This window comes from Gadus morhua, chromosome 3 (assembly GCF_902167405.1).
Source record: "Gadus morhua chromosome 3, gadMor3.0, whole genome shotgun sequence".
NCBI classification, from domain to species: domain Eukaryota; kingdom Metazoa; phylum Chordata; class Actinopteri; order Gadiformes; family Gadidae; genus Gadus; species Gadus morhua.
The window spans coordinates 11,112,660-11,124,077 of NC_044050.1; the positions used below are offsets into that span (position 1 = coordinate 11,112,660).

General features: G+C 43.4%; 1 protein-coding gene across 1 annotated transcript in view; it reads right to left on the reverse strand.

Annotated features, from left to right (window-relative positions):
- Positions 1 to 386: 386 nt before the first annotated feature.
- The window catches only part of ndst3 (N-deacetylase/N-sulfotransferase (heparan glucosaminyl) 3), a 59,118-nt gene continuing 48,086 nt past the window's right edge, over positions 387 to 11,418 (reverse strand). The window contains exons 9-15 of the mRNA XM_030351817.1: positions 10,956 to 11,079; positions 9,158 to 9,332; positions 8,648 to 8,818; positions 7,668 to 7,777; positions 2,865 to 2,967; positions 1,077 to 1,187; positions 387 to 561 (exon numbers count right to left, since the gene is read on the reverse strand). Of these exons, the coding sequence (XP_030207677.1) occupies positions 532 to 561; positions 1,077 to 1,187; positions 2,865 to 2,967; positions 7,668 to 7,777; positions 8,648 to 8,818; positions 9,158 to 9,332; positions 10,956 to 11,079 (824 nt within the window). The 3' untranslated portion in view covers positions 387 to 531. The remainder of the gene's footprint in view (positions 562 to 1,076; positions 1,188 to 2,864; positions 2,968 to 7,667; positions 7,778 to 8,647; positions 8,819 to 9,157; positions 9,333 to 10,955; positions 11,080 to 11,418) is intronic.

Consider the following 11,418-nt stretch of genomic DNA (forward strand, 5'->3'; position numbering starts at 1 on the left):
CCATCCTTATTGGTCGGTTTCATAGCTTTCCATGAACGCTCGCCTCGTACAACGTACCCCATAACCAGGTGAAAAATATTCTCCATATAGTGATCTTTTTTCTTTGTTAATCATCCAACCATCCATCTGTCATCCATTCATATTCTCAGCTATCCCAATTATTTCACCCATACATAATCCATGAATCCACCCACCCATCCATCCATCCATCGATTTACCCATCCATCATTCATCCTTCTATCCTTTCATTCATTCATTCATCGTCCAATCCCTTAACCCATCCATCATCGATCAATACTGCCATCCTCCCTTCCCCCGGGTCCTCTTCTACCCTGGTGCGTCTGTCCTCCTCTAAATGTCTGTGTGAACCGTCCCCTACCCCCCCCCCCCCCCCCCCCCCCCCCCCCGGGTGAACATCCTGGTTGCTGGGTGCTTCCAGCTCCAAGGTGACTGCTGTAGGCCGACAGGAAGTACAGTCACACTTCTGTATCCCCCTCAGCCCACGCCTCCTCCGCACTCTGCCTCCCGCCGTCAGCGATCACTTCCTGGTTCAAAGGTTATCTGACCTTGGAGAGGATGAGAGCGGGAGGAACAAGGAGGAAATCACATGTTAGAGATGTGGGGATAAAATTGCAGGAGCATACAGATGATATTATAAACAGTATGTTAGAGATTTTGAGATAATATAATGGAAATATGGAAAAAATATAATACAAATATTAATGTTATATAAATATAATAAACTGATATTTCTATATATAATTGCAAAAAAAAAAGAAATATTAGATAATGTGATACAAATATGTACATTATATGCTAGTAAAGAACAGAAAATGTAAATATAATGATTTCTCTATTTTCGTCATTGTGTTTATATTAGTATGTGTTCCAGGCAACAGCCCACTTGTTCTGAAGTGACAACAGCCATCACGTCCCAGGTTGCATGATTCCTTCTCAACACTCATTAATGGTGATAGGCAGTGGTAATGTGGGGCTCCTAAGGGCCAAGCCATGTCGTGGGTGAGGAGCCACAGCATGGGGGGGGGGGGGGGGGGGGGGTGCTTGATTTGTCTCACCTTCTGCAGCTCTTCCCTCAGCCAGGAGGGGAGGGGCTGTCCAAGGCGGTGCAGGAGCTTTGACAGCTCAATGTTGTGCTCCCTGTAGTGCCTGGACAGGTAGACCCGCGCCTAGAAAGAGAGAGTGGGGGAGGTAGGGGGGAGAGTGAGAGGGGGAGGGAAAGGGAGAAAAAGAGAGGGGGAGGGAAGGGGAGAGAGAGATTAATTTCTTTAAATATGCATCAGCTTTGGCAATGTTAATGTATATTTCCCATGCCAATAAAGCTCTTTCGGATTGATTTGATGGAAAAATACAAAGAGATAGAGAGAGCGATATATAGTCAGATAAAGACTGACGGAGAGAGAGAGAAAAATGAAAGGATGCTGCTGGGAAAATATAGAGATAAAAAGAGAGAGAGAGACAAGCAGAACCAAGAGGAGAGAGAGTAAGACCGGTGAGTGCAGATACCAGAGGGGGCGGGATAGAGAGATACAAGAAGGAGAATGGAACGTTCCAGAGACAGAGAGTAAATTACATATTATTAATGTAATTTACTATTATATTATTCTCTATTCCTATTCCATTGTAGTCAGGGATGCGTTCAACAGAAGCAGATCAATTAGTGCAGAAAAAGTAAGGAAATTAGATAAGGGATGCATGCAAAGCATTATTCTCTCTATTTCTCTCTATCTATTCCTCTTTTAGTATTAATTCATCCCGTCTCGTTCACTGTCAGACTTTCTACATGTTTCAATTTCCACATAACTCATAAAACATAGAATGTTTTCTCTATCCAAATGAGGTGAGCATGTGTGCGTGTTTGTGTTTCCGCATGGTTGTGTGTTGTGTGTGTTTGTGTATGTGTCATGTGTGTATGCTTGTGTGTACACATATGTGTGGTAAAACCATGTGTCTAACTCTTTCATCATTCTTCATTGTGGAATCAGCCGCCAAAACTCGATTAGACGGTCTCTCCTCGCTCAGCCTTCTCCTGGTTTTCTCTCCCTCTTCTCTCTCTTTTTAACTCACTAACCAACCTTGCCAACCTTTAACCTTCCCATCTCTTTCTCACTGGCTCTATCCATGCTAATCTCTCTCTCTCTCTCTCTCTCTCTCTCTCTCTCTCTCTCTCTCTCTCTCTCTCTCTCTCTCTCTCTCTCTCTCTCTCTCTCTCTCTCTCTCTCTCTCTCTCTCTCTCTCTCTCTCTGGCGTTCAGTTTCAGTATTGAATCCCCATAATTAGATTGTAACTTCCTGGCTCAACGTGATTGGCTGACAGATTCCACGCTGGGTCTCCCTCCCCTGGGAAATCTCCGCTCTGCGAGGAATCAGGTCGAGTCTCTGACAGTGGGTTTTTCTTTCTGGAAATCAAAACAGTCTTCTTCTGTCTTATTATTTTTATATCTAAATTAAAAAAGTCACCTATCTACTTAAAACGGAATGCCGGTAAAAACCTCCTCTTATACTCTTATTAGAATTACTACCAGAACATTCCTTCTCAACAAACATTTCTCAACCTTAACCTTCCCAACTTCCTATGTCATATACTTCATGAAGTCTTTTGTAAGCAATACTTCTGTAAAACTCCACTTAGCCTTTGACCAATCTCCTTCTAAGATGATTTTGAAGAATCCCTGACCTCTATAAAGATACGAAACGATCTAATTTAATATTTGGGTTAATCGCCTTTTATAAAACGATACTTCAGCGTGGGTCTGGAGAATGATACTCAAAGGCCAGCAGCAGCAACCGCACAGGTCTGTAGTGTTTCATGTGTGTGGTGAAGGAAGTGTGTCCTGATTTGTTTACCTCGGGTTCCATAGGCGGGTACTTCCTCCCTTTGCTCTTGCCCAAACACTTTGTCCTCCCTCCTTCCAGCAGTTGACACCAGAAGCCCTTCTGAGGGTCGAACCTGCAGAGATAGAGAGAGATAGAGATAGAGATAGAGAGAGAGAGAGAGAGAGAGAGAGAGAGAGAGAGAGAGAGAGAGAGAGAGAGAGAGAGAGAGAGAGAGAGAGAGAGAAAAAAAAAGAGATGGATAATTAAACAGGGTCGTGTAGAGTCGCAGAACGAAGAAGAGAAAGAAAGAGAAAAGAAAGAAAGATCAGAAAAAGCGCGAAGCGCACAGTGTGAAGAACATGATAGAACGCCATCAATATTAAATAGCCTCCAAATGTGTGTTCATTTTGGGTGCGACCGCTATGACTCAGATACATCTGGTGGAAGTCTTGAGGAGTCTACATTCAGGAGAGAGAGCGACAGAGAGAGACAGTGAGAGAGAAGACAGAAAGAGAGAGACAGTGAGGGAGAGAAGACAGAAAGAGAGACAGTGAGAGAGACAGAGACAGAGACAGATACAGAGAGAGAGAGAGAGCAAATACAGAGAGAGAGAAAATAAAGAGAGAGAAAGAGCGTGTCAGCTAGCGAGAGAGAAGAGTCAAAGAGAGAGAGAGAGAGAGACAGAGAAGAGACAGAAGCCTCTGGTGCGTTTGATGACAGGGTGAGAGGGCGCGTAGGTGGAAGGGATTTAAAGGAAGGAAGAAAGAAACATTCTTCAGGATCCTTCAGACAGCTGTCATGTCTGACAAGAGGACAGGATGAGGGGGAAATTAGGCTTTTGTGCAACTCAATACTGGCTTAAACACACACACACACACACACACACACACACACACACACACACACACACACACACACACACACACACACACACACACACACACACACATGCACACGCGCACACACACATCCATATACACTCACACACTAACATACACAATAAATCACACACACTCGCACACAAACACACACACAGACTCACAAAGACACAATTACACACATACTCACGCACAAACACACGCACACACAAACACACACACACATACACATATACACACACACACACACATACACAAAAACACACACAAACACACACACACTAAAAGACTCACACTCAAACACCCCTGGTTCCCTCTGTGCCGTTTAGGCGACAGCTCCAGTGGGCTGCTCCCTTGTCTGAGTGAGATGCAGGAGTTAAGGCCCGGATGCTGCCCCCCCCGCAGACCTATTTTTCCCATGGTATAATGTACTCAATCCATAGAAATGTTGCACACTTTAATAAATGGCATTTATTTGTTAGCAATGGCAGGTTTTACATTTTCAAACTAGGATAATCCAGGATGGATCCTTCTGTGAAATAGCCCAGTTTCCTCTCAGCGCCATCCCGGCTCCGAAAGGATTAAATCACGTTGTTTAATGGAATTAATCAGACAGAAGTGCACCACACAAGATTCACAAACATATGTATTCCTCCTTGCCAAATCATTTTTCAGATGCATTCTAAATCAGTCTCAGTTAGTCATTTCAAATGCTTCTTCCCACTCTGTTCATATTAATATTCATATATCTGCTAATACACTTGTGTGCATCTTGGGAAGATTGTGAGGAGGACGAGATGGTGAGAAATAGCCTGATGGATAACTCAGAGCTCAATCCTACACTCTGCTCCTTCAAGATGCTGAAGGGCCTTATGTGTTTTGCACAACAATAGATTTTCTATAAACGAGGATTTGTCGGGTAAAAAGGAAGGTAACCTTGCCAGGAGATGGTTTTTAAATGTGCAGAGCCATTTTCTTGGGGATAAAACTCTAAATGATGCCAAGTCTATGGTGACCATCTGCTTGTAAAAGAAAAAACAACTCCATGGCTAATAGTCTTTAAATGCTATGGTGGCGTTCCGCTGGCAAGAATCCAGAGCAACAATGACTATGAGCGCGCTCACAATTTAACAAACCGTGCAGATGAGCGGGAGCTGATACCTAGTTCGCCAGCTATCTTTTGAGTTGATAATGGGAGTAACTAAAAAACTGTTTCCATTTGTTTCCTTTTTTGGATAAACAACTTCGGATTTATGCATTAAAGGAACAAGCTTTATGCTTTCTTTGCTGTGAAATCGCTGAAGTGTATAACGTTGTTTTGATTGAAGACATGAGAAGAAGGGAGCATTTTGAAGATGAGGCGGATGGAGTTGAGTCAATCCAGAAGGCAGTAGCCCAGTAAGAGAAGCAAAGCAGTGTGTTTACAACCATATGGGCCGCCAAAAATCACACGCAGTGCATTGCAAAAAACGGGAAGCCATTCGCCGATGGAGGATATATAAAGGAGGCTTTCCCCAACAGTTCAGAGCTATTTCTTATTTTTATATATATATTTAATGGATTACCAAACAAAGGCACAATCATCTCCAGGACTAAAGACATGCCTGCGAGAACTGTAGAAAGGCGCATTACTGATATGGCTGAAAATGGACGGCACCAGCAAACTCTTGCATTGAAAGGTGCATTGCTTTTCAGTGTAGCTGAAGCGGGGAAAGGGATCAGACTAAATCTGAAAGATTGAATACATTTTATTTTGTGCCCTATTCATTTTAATACATTTGAAGTGTGTGTGTGTTTGTGTGTTTGTGTGTGTGTATGTGTGATACACACACAAGATCGAACTCTATCTTTTGGCATTGTCACTCTATACAGGGTGACGATAAGCCGCAGTGACTTAATCAATAAATAAATGTATATTATGAACATCAGGTACAGGGGTCTATGAATTATTTTAGACATTGTGAAGTGGCACGGGACATCCAAAAGGTTACCGACCACTGATAACTATCACATAAAGGGTTGGGGTTAGTATTCCTGAGAAATACCTGTGGAAACTTTTCTATTTTGTTTTTACTAATATATATATATATATATATATATATATATATACATATATATATTTAAACAGCGAAAGCGCTGCTTGATTAGACTTCATTAGACAATTCCTGTCTTATCATGATTCTACATATCTACAATACATATGAATGAATGAATGAATGAATGATTTATTTCAAATATGCAACAACAAAACAACAATAATAATGCATCAACAGGAGTCAGCCCTAGTGACTCCTGCACTGATAATGCCGCCAAGCACTCTATATAAAAAAAATGCTACAACATATTTGAAAAGGGGTGGGAAGAAGTAAAAACTTGTTCAATCCCACCCCACTTCTTTAAACAATATTAACAGGTCAGAAATCAAAATCAAAACTCAAACTCAAAACTACCTGTTTCCTTCAGACTCATTTCTCATTTTCATGATAACAAATCTATGTATCAACACTTGCGTATCTGTACACCATGCAGATACACATAGATACACACCAGCGTACAACACTTGCATTTCTGTACTCCATACCAATACAAATACACACAACCGTACACACGAACACTTGCATATCTGTACACCATACCAGTACACATAGATGCACACAACGTACCAATATATTTCCTGTAAATCCATACATATACAATCCTTCACATACCCATGTTTCCTACTCACTGACACACTAAAAATGTCAGCCACTCCAACTGCCAGCACCACAGCAACTGTGGAGTCAGCAGAAGGCCGAGCCACCACAGCACGCGACACCACCCTTAGGACCAATAGCTCACTGCTGATCACACAGTTAACTAGTCATGTTAACAAGTAATGAGACGTCAAAGCCCTCCTTCATTACTATAACTCTGGAAAACCACCTCTTTGTATCTTCTTTTAAACTGTTTCATGCTTGGACATTGCTTGATCTCCATATTCAAACTGAGGCAGGGCTTACATTTCGTGTAGTGTTCTTTAATTCTTTAATTCTTTGTTAATTCATTCCTGAATTTTCCTGGTCTATCGATCGATTCGACATACTCACAAAACAATCATTGAAGCATTTCAAGAGGTGTGTTGATCTGTCAATCTGGCAACATGTAACCAATCCCATCAGGGATACAAGGGTCATGGCTGGCTACGCCCAACTAGTGCCAAAAAGAAAACCAACGTGTGCGTGAGCACGATAGCAAGGACAGCCTTTGAGCAAAGGGGCTTCAGTTGCTTCTTCACTTCATCTGCTTGCTCAATGAACGGTTTCCACCTCAGAGTCTTTACTATTGCTCTCGCGAGCAGAGAAATACTGCACTCAAGTGCAGTAAAAGCGCTATTATCAAGCACTAATAATTTGTGTGCACGTATGTGTTAGTTGTGCACGTACAAAGTCATTTTTGCTCCCTATTTCTGGCAGTGATATGCCGCCATAAAAAGCATTTACAACTTACTGACTAAACTGAACAGGATATCTTCCACATGAAGCGAAGCTCATACTGCAATGAACGTTTTAAACTCAAAAGATTAAAGCAGGGCTTTGAATGCAATCATGCACAGCGGAACTCGTGAGTGACTTATGAGTAAAAGCTGCACGCTGACTACCTGTCCGTCTCTTACTGTGTTTTATTCCCACAATCAGTGGAAAGGTGCCCTTGTCCAAGCACCCAGGGGAGAAGACATGGGAGCTGCCGAGACAGAGAGAAGGATTGGGTGGTAGAAAGGAGAGAGGGAATGAGACATGGGGGGGGGGGGGGGGGGGGGGAGAGAGAGAGAGAGAGAGAGAGAGAGAGAGAGAGAGAGAGACAGAGAGACAGAGAGAGAGAGACAAGATGAAGGTACACTGAGGGAAGAGGAGACGCACGTGAGGGGAGAGAGACAGCAAGAGGGTGAGAGCGAGAGAGGAGGAGAGAGGGAACCTACGTGAGGGCCTGGGAGTAGTTAAAGTGAGGGGCGATGCCCAGGAACTTCTGCACCTCATCCATCACCGCCACCGGGTCACTCCTCAGCTGCTGGCCGTCGATGATCAGGAGCTACACACACACACACACACACACACACACACACACACACACACACACACACACACACACACACACACACACACACACACACACACACACACACACACACACACACACAATTATGATAGAGTTATTACTAGAGATAAGTCGGTATGCGACTGTAATCTCTGAATATAACCTTGTGTGTTTTTTACACAAGTGTTGATGTATTCTCAGTGCACCTGCAGCTTACTGTAACCCAGCATGCAAGGACTCTCTGTTTAAAGTAATGCTGTGCTTTCCATCCACCCGTTGATGTGGAAAACCCAGATGGTTGACAGCCAGGGACTGAATGGCTGCCGGCTATATATAGCACGTTCTTAGACGTTAATATAGATGTTTCATAATCACAAATCTCCAAGGAGCAGGAGAAAAATCGGGGCGTCCTTGAGCGAGAAGGTCAAGGACGCTGATGTTAAATTCGTTCTTACATCTGGCCGAAGGACTCAAACCGACAACCACGACCTGGATGACCAATGTCTTTAAATTTACGTTAGCATGTAAAACTATGTTGTCGTAATGTATATTGGTGGCATAAACAAGCCAACAAGCTAATATGCATAAAACCCTGATACGTGGTGACCCATCTCTATCTAATGAATTCGGGATACATTGCGGAAATAATTGCGCATTATTGATGAACACTTCTTGCATGGTGCACGACGGCTATTAAGAACTATAACTAACCCTATATATATAAGGAACCAATCACATTTCGGACCACACAACAGGCCACACATCTGACACACTTCCACAACAATGGACTGGGCTGCAGGACACAGGTGAGCCACACAGAACCCCACCCTGGGGCCACTGGTTGGGGCCTGGGCTGGGGCCTACCTGGCTGGCGGGGTAGTGGGTGAGCCAGCGCTCCATGTGCGTGGCGTACAGGCCGGGCGTGAGGCAGCGGTTCTGCAGCGACCGGAGCTCGGCCGGCGCGCCCCGTCGCGCGGTGATGACGTCATAGAAGTTGAAGCGCAGGGCGGCGTGGTCCTCGTGAGCCCGCTGGTGCTGCGGGGGGGGGGGTCAACACACTAAAGTAGATACAGTGGACTGGTCCTCGTATGACCGCTGGTGCTGCAGGGTGTGTGTGTATGTGTGTGTGTGTGTGTGTGTGTGTGTGTGTGTGTGTGTGTGTACCTGGTACCAGCTGTAGGCCCTGTCTAAGGAGTGTGTGCGTGTGTGTGTGTGTGTGTGTGTGTGTGTGTGTGTGTGTGTGTGTGTGTGTGTGTGTGTGTGTGTGTCTGTGTGTGTGTATGTATTTGTGTGTGTGTGTGTGTGTGTGTGTGTGTGTGTGTGTGTGTGTGTGTGTGTGTGTGTGTGTGTGTGTGTGTGTGTGTGTGTGTGTACCTGGTACCAGCTGTAGGCCCTGTCTGAGGGGTTGATCAGCAGGGTGATGATCTTGGCTTTGGGCAGCAGGGCGGCTGCGCGGCGCGGACTATCCTCCGACGGGAAGTAGTTGGCGCTCTTCTCAAACAGGAAGTCTGTGGTGGTGTTGGATGGCACCGGGAAAAATTCCATGTACCTAAGAGGCACACACACACACACACACACACACACACACACACACACACACACACACACACACACACACACACACACACACACACACACACATGAAACAAACAGGAAGTAAGTAAACACAGGAAATAATGACACACAAATGCACACACACAACATATACAGACGCATGAACTTTGAAGACACTGCAAGAAAACGCACACAATAAATTAGAACACACACACAATACATAAACACAAATGGACAAACTCACAGAGAGAAAAGACAAACACACCAGAAACATAAACGATAACATTGAGTAAAGACACAAACACCACACAACAAGATGTTAACACAAAGAGGTAAGTAAACACAAGCACGCGAAGACATAAACACACACAAACACACACACGCACACATACACACAAGCAAATTAACGCACACACACACACACACACACACAAACACAAAAGGACATGACAGAAACAAACACACAAGACATAAACACACGTATTACGTATAGTCATAAACACACACATGAGCAAATAAACAAACACACACGCAAGCAAATAAAATATGCATAGAAACAAATCTGCAAACACACAGATACACACACACACACACACACCCACACACACACACACACACACACACACACACACACACACACACACACACACACACACACACACACACACACACACAACTTCCCCAATCATCCACTTATATACAATCTTGCTCAGTGCACACGGCGACACACATCGTGTACCTACAAAATGATTCTGTCTTTCACAGTTGGATGCAAATCTCAAAGTCACAAAGCAGCCATTATGAGCTCCTCTCCCTGAGAGACAGTGCGGAGAGTGCCGCCCACCCCTGAAACGCTACCATTCCCCGCCTTTAATTCTCTTCCAACCATCTTAAGAAAACGGCAGCAGCTGTCTCTGATTTGGTTTAATGGCTGCTTGATGGGCCAATTCAACATGCATTCTGGCTTCTGGACGCCATACACAAGATTAAAGAAACACAGTAAAAAAAGATCTACTTTATTATTTTTAATTCCCTCTCTCTCTCTCTCTCTCTCTCTCTCTCTCTCTCTCTCTCTCTCTCGCTCTGTCGGAGACTACATTTATATTGGAGTTGTTATAAAGTCCTTTTAGACTGGTTTCAGCCTGAAGTGTTAATGTTGTATTGTGTATATTTATTGGTATTTTAGTTGTTCATCCGTTACATGAATCGGTTTGTTTGTTTTTAAGTTAGATCTATTATGTTGTTGCATCCACTTTCCGCATGTAAATGTTTGAACGTTAGATACAGTGAAGCCCATTGTCCTTTAGGAAAATGTGTGCATGTTTCTTGTATTTATTGGTATTTTAGTTGTTCTTCTAATACATTAATCTTGTTTTTAAGGTATTTTTTCATTTTTCGATGTCTACTTTTACGAAATTGTTGACTGTTAGCTACAGTAGACTGTGTCCAAAACAATTTTCCATCGAGATAATAAAGTCATATTTTATCGTTTTAATCGTATCTAATCTGATTATCCTTAATTGTGATTATCATTAACTCAGCATGTCGCCACTAGAGGATCAGGGTGTGTGCGTGCGTGTGTGTGTGTGTGTGTGTGTGCGTGTGTGTGTGTCCGTACCAGTCGATCCCTTTGTGGTAGCTGTTGGTGTTGAAGAACTGGACCTCTTCGTAGGTTTGTGGGCTGGGCAGGTTGCTGGAGATGGACGGATGCATCAGCAGGAACAGGTACAGCGCTGTGGTCCCTGCCACCATAGAACAACACCATGAGGAGCTATTTTGCCACCTTACACTTTACATATATTAAGCGCAATGCATTACTAACCTGATTAATATTAAACATTTTCATCCTCAGGCTTTGTAGGCAATGTAAATCGATCTATGCCATTCTCAAATAACATTTTTAATCCAACTGAGTAAAAAGTGGTAGAGTGAGATGATATATAAATAGATAGATAGATAGATAGATAGATAGATAGATAGATAGATAGATAGATAGATAGATAGATAGATAGATAGATAGATAGATAGATAGATAGATAGAGTGACAGAGCCAGAGAGAGAGAGCTAGAGAGATAATTACA